This window comes from Pan paniscus, chromosome 9 (genome assembly GCF_029289425.2).
Source record: "Pan paniscus chromosome 9, NHGRI_mPanPan1-v2.0_pri, whole genome shotgun sequence".
NCBI lineage: Eukaryota > Metazoa > Chordata > Mammalia > Primates > Hominidae > Pan > Pan paniscus.
In genome coordinates, this window is record NC_073258.2 from 126,034,142 (window position 1) to 126,051,576 (window position 17,435).

Here is a 17,435-nt window from a genome sequence, read left to right on the forward strand (position 1 = left end):
CATCGAGACTACAAAGATTCTGTACTAAAGGCAGGACTCTTTCTTTCCACCCAGACCATAATGATAGGAAATGGGTTGCGTTGCGCAAGTCAGAATTAAGCTTCACTGCGAGTTATAATTTTCAGACCCATTCCTAGTATTCAAAGACTCTGCTGCTAATATGAAACACTCCTCCTCTGTGTCTGAGAGCAGCTGAAAGGGCCAGCACATGACTAAAGTTTTCCCTCTTAGGAGCCAGAAAACCACAGCCCCTTTCCAAGGCTGGAGGTTGAAGGGGACGGGACCTGGCAGAGAACAACCCGAGCCAGTGGGAGGTAGAACACAGCTCCGTCCTCGCACTTCTGTTTAATAGCTGCCTGCCTCAGAGGATGTGGGTAATAACCCTGCTGCTGGCTCACTGGCTGCCCATTCAGACTGCTGCCTGGAATCTCTCTGGGCTGAGAGCGGAAGAGAAGACTCTGAAGTGAACAGGAAGGGGCTTCTTTGGCAATCTTGGACTCAGGGAGATATGACAAGAGAGGGGATGCTCCCTAACGATGGGGTGCCCTGACTTGAAAACACTAATACTGCTCCACTGGACACGCTTTCCCAAGATACAGCCAGCTGCCTCTTAGCCTGTGCGTCATGGACAGATTTCATTCCAGAACAGGGACTTCTTTACAGCTGTGGGTGGTCCCTGGAAAGCCAAGGGTGTGTGGGGAAAGGCCAAGTGGAGACCGTCACAGAGAGCAGGCTGACTGCATGCCCCCTTCTACCCCACTTCACTCCTCCTGGGCCCCAGCAGGGCCCCTCAGTCCAGTATGACAAGACAGAGACACTGACAGAATCACAGTCAATGTGATTCAGAGCCCTGGCCCCAGAGCCGCCAAGAGCAGGGTGAGGCACAGACAGCCTGGCTTTCGTATGTGCCCCATGCGTTCCCGGAGCTCTGCTCCCAGACAGCTACGACACATTATCAGATTCCAATTATACATCGCCTTTGAGATGCAGTCTTCAGCCATACATTTCCATCATTTTGTGTTCTTTAATTTTGTTCCTTCTCCTCCTAATTGAACACACAGTCCAATGAGTCCACGATGAAGACTCAAGATTTGCCGTTTTCCATCTTCGTCTCAGTCGTATTATGTTTACGAGACCCCTACTTCTTATCGCTGGGATCAGCACTTTCATTTTCCCATCTCCCGCTCATTTTTATAAAATAATAAGAGCAAAATGCAATGAAATATTTAACAAAATGTGTACACACACTGCTGTAGCAGGATGACAGGGCTGATGGAAGGAACTTCCCCACCGTGGGAAGGCACAGAGTGTGTGTCCATTAACTGATGTACAAAAGCCCAGGCTCGGCAACACAGAAGACATTTAGTGGTGTCAGTATAACATGATGCTTGGAAAATCAGGGCATAGGAAAGTCAAAGGACAGCCAGTATTCGAGGGCCCAACTCTAAACTGGCAGCTTGGTTTTATAATCAGCCTCACCTTTTCTGCACTTCTCCAGTTTCTAGGAGTCTCAGTCCTTCCCTGCTATTTCCTGCCCTCACCCTGAGACTTCCAGTTAACCCTGCAGACTCTGGGATCAGACTGTGTGTAACATCGGGAAACTTCCTCAAAGCCCCAGTTTGCTCACCCACGAATGGGAACAACCGTAATGCTGACACCATCTGGTTGTTAAGAAAAAGAGACCAGGTGACCCGTATCTACTGTTAGTGTCATGCCTGGGGCACAGGGACGGCTCAGTAAGTGGCAGTTGTTATTAATTCTATATTATCATCTCACTCACATCCAAATTGGCTCCAGAAACTGACAAACTTATTCTCACTGTTGTGTAAATGGCTGCTGGGACTCAAAGGGTTGTACTTCTTGGATTGGCTTGTTTTACATTTTAAGAGCAAGCCAGGCCAGGCACGGTGGCTCCTGCCTGTAATCCCAGCACTTTGGGTGGCCGAGGTGGGTGGATCACAAGGCCAGGAGTTTGAGACCAGCCTGGCCAACATGGTGAAACTCCATCTCTACTAAAAATACAAAAATTAGCCAGGCGTGGTGGCAGGCACCTGTAGTCCCAGCTACTCCGGAGACTGAGGCAGGAGAATCGCTTGAACCCGGAAGGCAGAGGTTGCAGTGAGCCAAGATCACACCACTGCACTCCAGCCTGGGTGACACAGTAAGACTCCATCTCAAAAAAAAAAAAAAAAGTAAGCCGGCCAGGCACAGTGACTAATGTCTGTAATCCCAGAACTTTGGAAGGCCGAGGCAGGTGGATCACATCAAGAGACCGAGACCAGCCTGGCCAACATGGTGAAACCCCATCTTTACTAAAAATACAAAAATTAGCTGGGTGTGGTGGTGCATGCCTGTAGTCCCAGCTACTTGGGAGGCTGGGGCAGGAGAATCGCTTGAACCCGGGAGGCAGAGGTTGCAGTAAGCCGAGATCGTGCCACTGCACTGCACTCCAGCTTGGTGACAGAGCAAGATTCCGTCTCAAAAAAAAAAAGGAAAGAAAAAAAGGAGTTAAGCCAAAGAAATTAAACTATAACCATGTATATATATTGAGGCTCCATAAGGAGGTAGACTTTGTGCAGTCATATTGCATAGGCTGCCCCTTCTCCCCCAGTGAACATGCAAGGCAGAGCCATGATCTTGTCTGCTGGGGGAACAGGGGCCAGTGGGCAAGATGGGACATGCGGGTGAGGAGCAGATTTTCCATAACACAGAAACATGCATGATGATTGTTCCCGCCTTGATTTCCCATGTGTAGTCCTGGAGTGGAAGGGGAAGAAAGGCTTCATGGAACAGTAGGCTTTGGAGCCAAGTGTTGATGAAGGGAAGGGCATGGCTGTGAAATACAGAACACCTTGGTAGCAGACAAGAAACACAGCAAAAGGCACGAGAGCATCTTAGGTTGGGCGATGGAGGGAGTATCTGCTGGGGTGCGAGTCTGCGTGGCCGCGCCACGTCCTCTCACATCATGGCTGTCATCTTCCCTTCCCCAGGGCTGGCTTTTCTGAAGCTCAGGAACACAGAGCCAGTGTACCCGCCCTCCTTCCAAGGGGGTGGTGAGGACCAAGGGTGGGGCAGCCTGGCTGGGCAGCCTTTCCTCCTCTAGCTGATCCCATTGCCGTGGGCTCTATTTAGAGCTCTTGTTTCTTGTGAGCTCTGCCTGGGCCACCAGGAAGGTGCAGGAAGGGCACACGTTGGCTGGGTATGGGTGTCTCAGGAACTAGTGGCTTCTCAATGATAAATTGAATGCACAGAGCCACTTGCTTCCACAACTCTGACTCTTGACTTTTTTTTTTTTCCCTAAAGGCAAGTTTTAAAAATTGGACCAAGGTATCATCTAGCCAGAGGACACAGTACAGTCCTCAGAGAGAAAAGGGGCCTGGCTGACCCTTTTAGCTCCGCTGGCTCCAGGAGAATCTGAGGTTGCACCAGAGGTGGAATGCATAGGCTTCAGGGTCCCTCGCCTCCATGCCCTCCTTCCCCCACCAGCCCCTGCTCCAGCCACCCTGCTCACACCTTACATGGTCCTCATGCCTGCTTTCCTCCTCCCCCCAGCTCCCAGGGAGCTTCAGGGCCCTCCTGACTGCCTCAGAGAAGAGAGACTTATGAAAGGGAGGGAGCCCGAGAGGGCTGCCGGAGGTGGCTCTGCGCTTTTCCACCTGGGATCCCAGCGCTGGAGCTGTTTGTCTGTCTCTGTTGAGTTGTGGGTCTCAGGGGCCCGGCCTGTGTTGTTTTCTCAGCTCAGTGCCTGAGCAGCGGCTGCTGTCAGCTCTTGACAAATAATAATAAACCTGGGAATCAGGTTTGTCGAGGGGGACTTCAGTCCCAGGTTCATTTTTAGATCTGTTTCTCTGTGAGTGTGAGCAGACGAGAGAGCACATGATAGTGTCTCGGGGGAGGGGCGGGCCGGGGCTCCCGGGTGCCCTGACACTCCACCCTAGCCACCACCGTGGAGGAGCTGGAGGGCTCTCCACTGTCCCGATCCCTGGAGCTGCTTGCATGTTGAAAAAAAAAAGGAAAATAATTGAATAAAAGGCCTCAAGCTCTCTCCTTTCCCTGGGCCTCCCCACCTCTCCCACTCTTGTTGTTTGGCTAGAGATGGAGGGGCTGGAGAGGAAAACAAAAGGGCAGAATCCCCTCTCTAGGTTAGAAGGTTCCAAGGGGGCCACAGGCTGGGGGAGGGAGTTGGCTCAGAGCACCCCAGGGCAGCAGCTGTGGCCTCCCTCCCGCCTCCATTCCTGGGGGTGAACAATAGGGGGAGGGGCTCCTGGAATGGGAGAGGTACCCTAAGTTGAACATCACTGGCAAAAGCGGGACCCAGGTGTGGTGAGTGTGAGTTTTGGGGACACAATAGTCATGGCCTCTGGGGCAGAGCAGCACCCACTTTCCAGCAGACAGGACCCACCGCAGGTCATTGCAGCTATCCCCCTGCCTCCAGGTAGGAAAAGGTGCACACCACTTCTGTGAGCAGAATGCAAGGGCTGAGCTCCCCCTTCCAGCCAGCACGCTTTTTTTTTTTTTTCTGTTTTTTGTTTTATTTTGTTTAAAGGAACCAAAGGGGGAAAAATTGCCAAGTTGTAAAGTGCTTAAAGAGGAGATGAGAATCTTCATCAAAATGCTAAAAGCTGGAGGGGAGAGTAATGTGAGAACTCTTGCCTGCTATTTATGGGATTGATTCTCAGATCAAGAAGAAGCAAGCAGTTGGATGAAAGGAATTATTGTTAAGCTCCTCGGTAGGAAGATCTAATGGACAATTGCCGCTATCAGGGGGAATTAAATTGCTGTTTCAGTTTGTAAAATATATCAGCGGCTTTTTGAAGCCAGAAAAGGTGTGACAGCGAGGCAGGGAGGGCGGTGGGGCTCCAGCACTCTGGTTCCCGGTGTGGAGAGGTGGGAGCAAGACCAGGAAGAGGGCGCGGGAGCAGGGCGGGTGTTGCTCATCTGACTCTCCTGCTCCGTGTTGTGAAGCCCAGTTAAAAAAATAGCTGAACTGGGGACCCAAGGAGGAGAGACTGCAGGCCTGGGACTCTGGCTTCCGTGTGAGTCAGAGCGGCATGGCCGTCAGCAAAGGGCAGGACGGTGGGGCTCCTCTCTGGGAAACCTGGTCGGGCTGGAGTTCAAGGAAGGCAAGTCCTGTCCATGGAGGAGGGAGCGGCTGAGGAGGGTGATGGACCCAGTGCTGGGGCCTGTCCCCAAACACTGCTTTATCATGCTGCTTGTGTGCCCACTAATCCTCCCCATAGTGAACCATGGACACAGAGGGACCCGGCACCCTCTCCTCCAGGGTGGGTCTCTAATGTAAGCTTCTGCTCATCTCTAGGCTGGGGTCAGTGAGTGCATAAGTGATCTGTTGGCCCGACCACAGTGAGGACATATTGTTGCTCCAAATAAAGAACAAACAGTAAAATGGACTCGGGAGTGGAGACGGGAGAGGAGGTTTAGGCCCTCGGAAGTAGGACCACAGGCCATTAGGGGGAGGCCACGCTCCTTGGGATGGAAATTGGGGATTGGGTGGGAAGGGTCTCTGGATTTTCTGGTCTCACAGAAGGCTCTTACCATTTCCAAAGCATTCACTCCATGTGGCATTTAAGGGCTGAAGGAGGATTGAGGGAGAGAGATCTGCACATCTCTTAGGGAGTCAGAAGCAGGCAGTCCTAGCCAAAGCTCATGCTGGCTTCTGCTCTGTCCCCACTCTGTTCCCTGGACACCAGCATCGTGATATTAGGGCATGACCTGGCACCACCTCCCAAGTTGGCTTCCCAGAAGGGTGGCAAATGACAATTAGTATGGAGAGCTATGGGTGGCCAAAGCGTCTGCTTGTCTTGGTTGTCATCTTTGCCTCCCCACTGAGTATTCCAAGGAGGACCCGGAGGGGCAGTAGGGAAGCAGGTGTTCTGGCTGTGACATTCTGCAAGGACTTGGGCTCTGTGCCGGGTGCAGCGTGCCCTGGGACCTGGGTCATTGTGGAGTCGCGGCTTATTTTTGACCTCTTAGCTGGCCTTTAGGACACAGAGTGAACAAGGATGTGAGACCTGAGTGCAAATCCCACTCAGTTCCTCTGTACCTGCCCCTCCTTCAGTAACATAGATATGTACAACCTCCCTCCCTGGCTCCCAGACCCCACTCCAAGCCTGACCTCAGCAGACTGGAGGATCTCCATTTCCCCCCATCAGCCCCGGATCAGAAAGACAGGCAGAGAGCAGCACCCACTCAGCCCCACATTCCTGCTGCCTGAATCCTCAGGGTCCCCAGCTTCCTTTCAGCGCCCACAGTCCCTGGGGTGAAGAGGCAGGCGAGGGTGTTTGCTGTGCTGTGAGGTGGGGCAGGCTCTGGGGAGCTTGCCCCTCTTCCCAAATTCCTTAGTCCTCCCCTCCAGGAGCCTCCACTTCTCCCTCTTTTTGAAACATTTCAACACAACAACTGATTTGGAGGTGACAACCCCCTGCTCACATGGTCAAGCTTCCCAGCCCATGGTGCATCCTCTCTCTCCATTCTGTCCTCCTCTGCCACCACAAATTGACCTCACCCTTGTCACTGCTCAGTTCTCGGTGCCAACTCCATCCACCAAGCCTCAGGGACCACCGAGCTCTGGCAGACACCCCGCCTCCAGCTTGTCACTTGTAGCCCTTACTGGGTTTTGCAGAGAGACCTGCTGCATGTGTGTGTTTCTATGTGTGTGTGCTCGTGTGCACACACACGCCTTTGCTTCTTTAGATAAATCCACAGAGTCACATGAAATCAGTGACAGGTTGACACCGTTATTTCAAGATTCATCGCTATGAGTTGCCAGCAGAGGAGACCTAGCCAACTCCGTTCTACCAGCAACACTTTTTTTTTCCAGGCATAATTTATAGCACTGGGGTGAATTTGTTTCCAAAAGATGAATATCACACTATCAGCAACAGCTGCCTCTCATTTTTATTTGTTTTTAAATTTGACTCAAAGTCCAATTCTCCATACACATCCCAAGCTGCAAATCCTAAGGCGACTGATTACATGATTTAGTAAACAGGTTATATTATATAATGCAATTAAAGCGGGCCCTGCGACGCCACCTACAGGCCACTTCTGGGAAGGGAGCTGGGCCAGAGAAGATCATTTTGGACGCGGTGTTGGGGCTGAGGGAAAAAGAGACGGATTGCGCCAGGGTTGAGGAGGCTGCCCCAGAGGGAGATGTTGAAGCCAGCCAGGTTACTAATGCAGCTTTTCGGTCCCTCCTGCTGAGTTCACTGTGTTATTTCAGCCTCCTGCAAATCTGTCTAGACGTCAGAACCCAGGCCTGGGCAGCTGCTCAGAGGGGACGGCTTGGGGGTGGGGGTGGAGGGGTAACCTGGGGGCGTCTGGGCTGAAGGGATTGACAGCTCCTGGCTCACTGACCTCAGGGGCCTCCTTCCCACTCTCCAACTAGATGGGAGGAAGAGAAGTCGGGTGCTGGCTGGCCTTTAGAAAGAAGCTACAATCCAACCCTTTCCGTTCCATTCAACAAGCATGTGTGCAGTGCAAATCCTGGGCAAAGGCTTCCCGAATGTTCTGGGGAAATCCCTTCATTCTGCAGTCCGAGAGGGAAAGTGACTTGTACAGGTTACAGAATAAGTGGTAGATTCTACTGGATGTGGAATCCAGAATTTTTTTTACCCCAAGGCCAGGCTTAGATCATGGGAACTGAGAACTGAGGGGTGGCCCTGTGAATTCCCTCATCCAATCCCAAAGTTTACAGATGGGGAAATTGAGACCCAGACAGAGGATGGGACTTCCACAGCCCCTACTTGTCTCAAGGGAAGGAAAATCATGAACATGCTGCTTGTATGTGTCGGAGGACAGACAAGAAGCATTCCTAGGGGCCCTCATGAGTGCCTCTTGGCTGCTATGGAAGGAAGGGAGGAAGGAAGGAAGGAGGGAGGGAAGAAAGGAGGGAGGGAAGAAGGGAGGGAGGGAAGAAGGGACAGGAAGGGAGGAAGGAAAGGAGGATGGAAGGGGGGAAGGAAGGGAGGAAGGAGGGGAGGAGGTCAGGGGCCAGAAGGCAGGCAGACCCAGGGCCACCATCCCCTCCATCCCTCTCTCTGAACTCCAGCACTCTTCAGATGAACGGGGCTCTGGGCCTGAAGGATTCTAGCTTCTCCAAAGAGTTCTTCTAAGAGGGTAACATCACTGCAAAGCAATTCCTGGAGAGAAGGGACCCACTTCCCCGGGGCTGAGAAAGAAACTTGACCAGAGGGAGTGGGGGGAATGGCGTGAAGGAAGAAAACAGGACTGTCAGAGTCCAGGAGGGTGGGAGTGTCCCCTCACCCTTGTCCTTGTGCCAGCCATGGGCCCTGTCTCCAGTTTGGGGCAGGTGGGTGGGACAGTGAGGGGCCAAGCGAGCTGGCCCTACTTTCCCTATCCCCCATCAATTTGTCTCAGCTAGGGTCAGGGGCCAGGAACAAATGCTGTCAGGCCAGCTGGCCAGAGAGTTCCCAATTAGACTTTGTGTCTCATCCTTAAGGCCCTGAGCCCCCAACCCCGGCACACTGGCCCAATTACTGCCTGGCAGCATTAACCCCTTTGTGACCCAGGCCGTTAATGGAATGTTAATTGGTCTAATGGGTTTCATGTCAACAAGTCCTAATGAGCTCCTTCCTAATGAGCTTGGTATTTTTTTTCTGAGCCTGTTTGTCAACACACTGGATTTGGGGCTCCAGACTGCAGACCTGGTGGTGCAGGGCTGTGGGGGGCATGGGTTGAGGAGGCTGAGGGAGGTGGGTGCCCAGGACTGCCCATCCCATTTCCTAAAGGGGTGTGCTTTTATGACTTTGCGTCCACTGATCCTGCCTCGGTGGCTCCTGGGCTCTCTAAAATGGCATTTTAGTTTCTTCTGATGATATCAGAGACACAAATGATTTCTTCTTGGATGTCATTGTGGGGTCAAGTGTTGCATTAGAATTTTTCCCTCCTAGATGTCATATCATAAAGGTTTTCAGCACTGAACAAAACAAAACAAAACAAAACAAATCAAAAAGCAACCTTTCCCTGTGAGCCTGTTCGCGATGGGAAACCTCTCCATGGGAGATGTTCCTCATCTGTCCTTCACTTGCAGTCTTGACTGTGCCCCCTTGAATGCCCAGGTGTCTGGTGACAGAGCACTGGGGCCTCTGGACAGGGCCAAGCAGCCTCTCAGAATCCGTGACAAAAGCTCTGAAGCCCGGGGCTAGGTTTGCAGGGGCTCAGGCCTGCTGCTCCCCTCCCTCTCCCAAAGAAAATGCAAAAAGGGCAGGCTTCCCCCAAAGGGCCAGGACCCCCGCTGTGGCTCAAAGAGTTCCCCCACACCCCACTGCAAAGTCCCAGCCAAGTCACAGATAAGGCGAGTCAGATCCCCAAATTCCTCTCCAGGATGGTTGCACGTGGCCCCTCAGGAACCGGGGAAGTGCATGTGTGGGTGGAGAGGTGTGAGGAAAAGAGCCAGTTTCCGGACATGGGTGCAGGGTCTCCAGCAGCTGAGCTCCCGGAGTGTCAAGTTGCCGGAGGCTTCTGTGCCTGAGCAAGCAGAGAAGGAAACTTAAGCCTCTAATGAAAAGGCCTCCTGTTCTCTTGCAGGAGAAGCCCCCAGAGGGTAATGGGGCAGTGGCCTAGTGGCCTGTGGTGACCCCAAGGAGGGGGAGGGGCCAGGGCCATCTGGGTCCTCAGAATATTGTTCCTGTGTCTTCTTTCGACGCGGGTCTGGCCCTGCTCCGCAGCCTGGTGGGCTCAGGACTGAACAGTCTCCTCTCAGCCTCATGGGTGGTTGTCTCTGGGCACAGACTACTCTTAACCACCCCTCCTTACCCCCACACAGGGCAGCCCTCCTGCTGCTATAAATATTTCTGGGGACAGCGCCTCTAAAATGACCCTGCCTTCCATTCACTGGACAGTGAACAAAAGAATGTGAATGAAAGGCGCCTCTCTGTAGCCTATGCCCTCCTCGTTGAGCTTCCTTTGTTTTGCCTTCATTATGACTTTCTAATCCATGGAATGAGGTTACCAAAAGACCCAAGCCCGAGGTTAAAGAGAACTAGTTGCCCCTAAGAGGGGGAGAAAGCCCTCCTTCCTGAGGCGGCTCCCACCCTGACTCTGCCCCCAGGCTCCCTCTTCTGGAGGCTGCAGGCACTACGGTGCTATGGCCCTTCACTTTTTTCCTGGCGGATGAGCACCTGTGATCGATGCTCCCGGGAAGAGATCCCACCATCCTGGCCCTTGGGCCCTATCCAAAGTTGCCTTCTCTGCCAGAGTTCCAGGGAAGGCTATGTTTAATAGGCCCCTGAAACATTCCTATTTCCTTTATTTTTTCAGGGTCCAAAAAAGAGAAATTCCACCCACTTTAATATCTCAAAAGTCTTAATTCTGGAAGTTCCTTCTGATGTCTCAAAAAGTCTATATCTTACCCCACCCCCACCTTTTTCCCTCTGCAACCCTCACTCTGCTCTTGGCTCTCTGGGATGCTGACCACCACCCAGACAAAGATCCAGCTGTGAACAGAGGCCTTGGTTCCCCTGCCTGAAGAGAGAGGCTCCCCCAAAGCCCCCTCCTGCGTCCCTTTGCAAAAGGAAATTGGATCTCAGGGACCAGCGGTGTGTGAGATGGGCGAGGCCCTGCATGCTGTTGTGAAGATATCCTGGTAGTCCGTCTTCTGAAGGAGGCCAGGCGGGGGCGAGTGACAGGCGGTGAGGCCGACGGAACCGGCCTGAAGTCGGCATTTTTAGCACCGGGGGAGCCATCCCTCCCTGTGCATTCTCCACCCACCTCCACCTCATTTTCTTTCTTCCTTTAGGACCATGACCTCCCTCTCCTAGCCATGCCTCATTCATCTGTCCCACCACACTCCTCACACTGTTCTCTGCACAGAGTTGGTAGTTGGTACACATCTATTGAGTGAAACAGGCCTTTCCAGTGCTTTTTGCAGAAGGTCAAAGCATACTTGGTATCTTGGAGACTCAGGTCAGGTCAGAGTAGATCTTACTTCCACTTCCTGAAAAAGAACCAAAAGAATCACACACACACACACACACACACACACGGCCCTGGAGGCCAGCCCCTTTAGATGACAGCAGCTCCAAAGCACTCTCAAATTCCCACAGAATTCAGGTCTGTGAACATTTTGGAAGACCCTGGGAAGGGCCAGGCTGGAAGAGGATGAAGCCCCAGGTGCCTCAGGGAGAGGGGACGGAGGGTGTGAGTGCTGTGCTCACAAAGGTTTCTACACCAACAGTGCCCTCCACCCAGGAGAAGGACACGTCCTGCACTCCACAGAGGCTCTTAGCAACCTCCTACCCTACAGTGGACAGCCCTGTATCAGGCAACTAGCCTGTGGCTTCTAGATCTAAATATTTCAGAGCATCTACTGTAGCACAACAGCTCTCTGGACATTCTGTTTCCTTGGGTGGCACAGCCGGGCTGTCTCCACTTATGGCACCACATCCTACTTCAAGAGGAAATCTTGAGGCTTCATGGGGGCAGCTCGCCTGCTTACTGGTGATGGGGAAATGATGGGGGCAACAGTGGAGCAGACCCAGAGCTGGGAATCTGGAGGTGCTGCTTCCATCCCAGCTTCACTAACAAGTCCCCCAACCCCCGCCCTCCCATACACAAGTCACCCTTGGCCTCTGTCTTCTACCAGCCAAAGAGGCAGGTAGCCCATTTGGCTCTGATAGCTCTTCTGGTATCCCCACATTCCGGTGACCGTACTGAACCAAGACTGAGGAAAGTCCTCCTTAATAGGATATGCAGGCACATCTGTGGACACGCCCATAGTCACAAGCCCGAGCCTGGGAAAGTACAGGAGTAGACCGGCATTCCCTGCCTCTTTCCCTTCCCCAAGGCCTCCAGGCAGCCACCCTGGGGCTACAGTCTGAGGACGGGTCCAGGCCGTCCTCCGTCTCACAGTCTGAGGACGGGTGAGCCCTGGGGAGGGGCGAGCTTGGTGCTTGGGGACCCTGGAATCCCGTAGCTGGCCTGAGGCCCTCCTGCCCCTGTGCGCGCTGTGGCTGCTCCAGAAAGCCTGGGAAACAGCGGGGCCAGGAGCACCCTTATCAGGCTGGAACTCAGGGTCCTCTTGGGGAAGGAGGGGTATCCAAATGGCCTCCAGTCCCCCGGTGCTGCTACCAGGCAGGCCCCCTCCCTCTTCGTGCCCCCTCCCCACACGTACAAGAGGCCGGAGCTGATGCTGAACAAAGCGCCGCTGCAGGGGTACCGGTTGTTTTACATATGATTTGAATATTGTTTCTTTCAAGTCAAAATAGCACAGCAAGCCCCTCCCCACCCAGACCTCTTCCTTAGCTCTCATTTGTTGCCCTGAAGGGCGTGCAACCCTTGCTGCATCCAGCCGGCCCAGGTGGCCCAGCGGGGGACACAGGGAGCTGCTGGGTGCCCAGGGCGGGCCTGCTCAGCGGTGTTAACGGTGCGGCCCCCTTTCTCCTGCCCACAGGTCCTCCATGTGAATCAATCCCATGATGCAACATGCCTCCCCAGCCCCCGCTCTGACGATGATGGCCACGCAGAATGTCCCGCCCCCACCCTACCAGGACAGCCCACAGGTGAGTGCGCAGGGGCCGCTGCCTCCCACCACGGGGGAGGGAGTGTGGTGGCCTTAGAGCCCCAGCTGCAGGCTGGGACATTCCAGGGGCCGACGGGCTGAGCCAGGCCTCCCGCAATCACGTCCTGGTGGCACTCCGGGCTCTTTCCCGTCAGCCTGGGGAGCGAGAGCCCTGCAAACACAGACCCCGAGGGCAGTCACCAGGTTCAGACCCCAGGACCTAGGACTGGAAGCTAGATTAGTGGTCACAGTCCTGTCCTCCACCCCATCCATCAGACAGCAGACAAGCGCAGCCAAGCCCCTTTGCTGTGACTGGGGCAAAATCCACAGTGGGGGAGACCCAGGTACCAGATGTGAGCGGAACCGCCCTCTGAGTGTTTGAGAAACTTCACACTCAGAGGTTTCTGAGTGCCAGGCCCCCCATTCTCGGGTCACTTGGGCCCTTTTGTCCTCCTCTGCCTGCCTGTCGGGAGAATCTCTGTTCTCTTCAGAACTCTTCTGGGCTTCTACTTTTAAAAAGCCAAGATTCTTTCTGTACACCCCGCAACCCTTTCCTTCTGGTCCCCAGCTTCCATCCCTCAGATCAGACACAGCCGCCCCCCAAGATCTTCTGCGCTCCCCACCCCGATTGCCTCTCCTGCAACATGCCCCTCCTCAGCAGTGCCTTCTGGCTGTCTTCATGCTGCCTGCCCTTCTCCTCCTGGAAGCCTGCCCAGCTTGTGGGGGCTGCCCTCCTACATCCTCTAGACCAGCCGCTTTTCCTTTTTGCTTCCCCCAGGTGCTCCTCTTGTCCACCCTTGGTTCTTTGGAAACTTCGAGTTTTGTGTCTGTGCTTTCACAGAAGCCTTCATTCTCCGACCCTTCCCTTCACACTCTCCTGTCAATGTGAATTCAGTAATTATTTATTGGGCACCTGTGATGTGAAATGCACCCAGCTAGAATGTCCATCCACAAATTCGCCCATGTGCAGCAGGTGCCCGCTGGGTGCTGTGGGCAGGCTACCATCTGCACTCCTCCAGCAGCCACTCTCTGCCCTCCTCTGCCATCCCTCACTCATTGGCATTTTCAAACACAGTGGTTCTCATGGGCCACACGGAAGATTTGTGCAGCATGAAAGGGGTCTTAAGATGCAGATGCCAGGCTTGTGCTCACTATGGCCCTGATGCCTCCAGCCTAGTGGGAGCATATAGTAGCTGCTTTATACATCATTGTCATCCTCTGGGAGATTACCAGATGCTGTGGGGCTTCTTTCTAGCATACCCAGCATATGGAACACCTTTGCTCTGCCCTTGAAGGTCCAAAAGCCCTGGTCCTTCACCAATCTCTGAGCACGTGTCTACGGCCCCGCTCCCACATATCAAATCATATTACTTCCCCAGCTCTCCCAGCCTAACCCCATCCTCAGCGAGCCCTCTGCTCATGCCAGTAGCTTCCATGAATAAGCCACAGGGTTGAACTTGGCCTTTACATGGCTCTTGTATTTGAAAGCTTCCAGGCATCCAACACTATGTCAAGTCCCTTCCCTCTGTAGTTTCAGCTCCCGAGACAAAGTTCAGAAGGAGCCCTCAACTGATGGGAACCTTTTGCCTCCCAAGAAAGAAGTGAGAGAAGAAGCTAGGGGCCAGAATAGGGGCAAGATCATCCTTCTTTGATAGCAGCAGACCCATTCCCATTCCACTCAGCCAGCACACATCGATGCCCACATATCGATTAAGCGGTGGGAACGTGGGCTCCACTTGTTTTGTGACTGGATTCTCTCTCCAGAAGAATGGGGAACAGAGATGGAGACCCTTCCTGTATTTAGCAGATGGTAGCTGCCAAGGCCCACACCTCCATACCCAAGGCTCAAGGATAGACCAGGGCAGGGCTGAGAGGTCAGAGAACACTGTGTTGGCATGACTGATGAAGGCCGCTTCCCTCTCACCCACCCCTCCCTGTTTTGACTGCCTGGGGAGCTGGGAGAAGTTTTGGTTTGGCAGGGATTAGCCGGAGAGCTGCAGCAAGGGCCTGTGTTGAATGCTGATCCAGAAGCCTAATTTAATGATCAGCATACAGCTGGATTAATAAATCCCAGCTATCAAGGGATGGATGGAGGTGGGCTGCAGCCCTAAGGTGCTCAGCCCCCCAGAAGTCACCACTGAGCTGCTCTAGCCTTTGTGAGGAAGAAGGGAGTCTCCACTTCCATATCTAAGGTCTCAGACAGAAGCCAGACACAGGCACTGCCCAAAGGCTCTCCTCTCTGAGGATCCGCCAGAATGTCACCATTTAAAATCTTCACATTTAGAGCAAAGGAATAATTTGCCCTGGGGAAGCTGCCATCTATTTGTAACCCTGGCAATCCATTAGTGAAATGTCTGATGAGAAGCATCAGTGTCCATGGTGAACTGACCAGGTCAAGATGTCAGGGTCTTTACGGCCTTGACGAAGGCACTAGGCAATGCCCAAATTGCCATTGGCCTTCCCCAAGCTGAGCTGGTTCCCAAGGAAACTGAGCAGGATGTGGGGCTAAGGGAAAGGAGCTAGGGCAGGGGTGGAGTGGGAGGGATGGGGGAGCTGGGGGATGCCCCCAGAACAAAGGCTTCTGACTCTAGGGGGAAAGGCTGTTCTCTCCAGAGAGTGCTGGTATTTGAGGGCCTTCTGCCCACTCTTTCGGGCTTCTAGGAGGGGCTCCCTTGTAGGAACAGCTCTTCCGTGCATGCCTGGCTGCTGGTACTTTCTGCAAACTTGCATTGGACCCCTGACTTCTTCCCTTTATCTTTTCGAGATATGGACCCCAGCTTCCTAGGGGGAGACTGCTGCATTTCCCTTCAGAATGCTCATATCCCCAAGAACCAGCCGCTCTCTGAGACTCCACATCTTCAGGGAAGCAGGACCTGATGGGAACATGGGCCAGGCACACCAGGGAATCCTGTCCAAAACAGAGCTCTCAGGAAACAAGGCCCACTCCCTCCTCATTCCTTTAGGTCTAATCTCATTACTTTTGGGCCACGTATGACTTGTTTCCTCACAACCTGGGCAGCTGAGCACACCTCTCCGTCACCTCTTCAGAAACCCAGTTTCTTCCACAGGCAACAAATGGGCAGTCTCTGATATGAAGTCCCCCAAATGAAAAAGGAAGCGAGACGCAGAGCCCTTCCTCTGAGACCCATGCGATCGTTTTAATAATGTTCCCGTTGTGCTAAGGGCTAGCAATACCGAGCATAATCTATTCAAATGCACAGGAGAATCTCACTTTGGAAAATTAGGAATCTGCATTAAAAAATTCCCAAGCCCCGGACCTTCTTTATAATAAATTAGAATTTTTTTTCAAGGCAAGTTCTTAACTTGGCAATTTCATTTTTGAAGTTTGGGGAATAAAGTTATTAAAAATGAGGGAGGCTTTTTTTTCTTCCCATTTTAGTAGAGAAGCATTCACTGTTATGGCCTCGTGCTATTTGGGCATAAGCCAAGTGATACGATGGCTAAGCGGCTTCTAGCCCCTTAGTTCTGTTGCATTCCATCCTGGAGAAACTTTGTGATTGTTTGTAAGGCCGCCACACTCTCTGTTGATTGTGCACTGAAGGATGACTATATGTTTAGAAAGTGCAAAAGCGGGCTGGGCATGGTGGCTCATGCCTGTAATACCAGCACTTTGGGAGGCTGAGGTGAGCAGATTGCCTGAGGTCGGGAGTTCAAGACCAGCTTGGCCAACACGGTGAAACTCTGTCTCTACTAAAAATACAAAAAGTAGCCAGACATGGTGGCACATGCCTGTAGTCCCAGCTACTTGGGAGGCTGAGGCAAGGGAATGGCTTGAACCCGGGAGGCGGAGTTTGCAGTGAGCCAAGATTGCGCCACTGCACTCCAGCCTGGGTGACAGAGTGAGACTCTATCTCAAAAAAAAAAAGAAAAAAAAAAAAAAAGAAAGAAAGAAAGTGCAAAAGCAACAACCTAGTGGAACCCTCCCTGTGACCTACTTCCTCTTTCTGGTGGCTTCCTGCTAAATTCTGCCAGAGTAGCAGCGCCCTCTACTGTCTTAACTACAGGACCCCAATTCCAGCATGCTGTAACTGGGTCCTTGATGCAGACCCTCACTTTATGCCCTGAAGAGGTAGGGGTAAGTCACTGGGGTAGTGGAATTCTACAATGATTGCCTAATGACCAAACTGTCTCTAGAGAGACCTGGATGTGAACTAGGTGTGTGATCCTCAGTTCAGTGCGTTGTGTTGATTCCAACATCACCCCACTTCTGTTCTGTATCTCTGCCATAGTGGGCCTGGCTGTCAGCTGGACTTTCACAGCCCCCTCCTCCCACTGCCCCAAGAATCCCCACTGACCCTTCCATTTGCTACTATTTCTGTCCTCTCCTGCCTTGTTTAGAATCCCAGCAAGTGTCACTCCAGCCTCCCTCCCAGAATTTTCTTGGGAACACACAACCACCCCGTCACTCCTTCTGGGCAAATACCTCTCATTCATGTACTCTCAGAAATGTCACTCGAGACCTTCCTGTAACACCCATATGCAACATCACCCACCAAGCGAAGTTCTCACTTCTATAGCTCCATCAGCCACTCCGGGGAGCCATCCGGGTTCACTAGCAAAGGCAACCACTTCACTCCCCTCACCTTCCCACACAAAACACACTCTCACTATCAGCACCCCCCCTCCAACAACTTTTCCTCAAACACAGACACATACCTACTGTTCCACAAATATCTTTGCCCTTGGCTTATTAGCAAGACAAATATTGTATCTGGTCTATTTGAGTATGTAGTCAATGTTTAGTATGCTTCAGTCTGCGTGTCCCTGGCATGTCAGCTGCATGAGCATTGGACTAGAAAGCAGAAATCCTGGTAGATCCTAGTCTGACCCACTAGGCACAGCCCCTGTCAATGTGGAACTAAACTCAATGGATAGT

The 17,435-nt window shown here is 52.8% G+C and overlaps 1 protein-coding gene across 13 annotated transcripts in view; it reads left to right on the forward strand.

The window, feature by feature from the left end:
• Nucleotides 1-17,435, forward strand: part of PKNOX2 (PBX/knotted 1 homeobox 2) — a 320,618-nt gene that overhangs the window by 226,518 nt on the left and 76,665 nt on the right. For 10 of the 13 annotated variants that reach the window (XM_055095040.2, XM_055095042.2, XM_055095038.2 and 7 more), the window contains one exon: nucleotides 12,431-12,539. The exons of the other annotated variants lie outside the window; for them this stretch is intronic. In XM_055095040.2, the coding sequence (XP_054951015.1) occupies nucleotides 12,453-12,539 (87 nt within the window). In that variant the 5' untranslated portion in view covers nucleotides 12,431-12,452. The remainder of the gene's footprint in view (nucleotides 1-12,430; nucleotides 12,540-17,435) is intronic. 13 annotated transcript variants of the gene reach the window in all.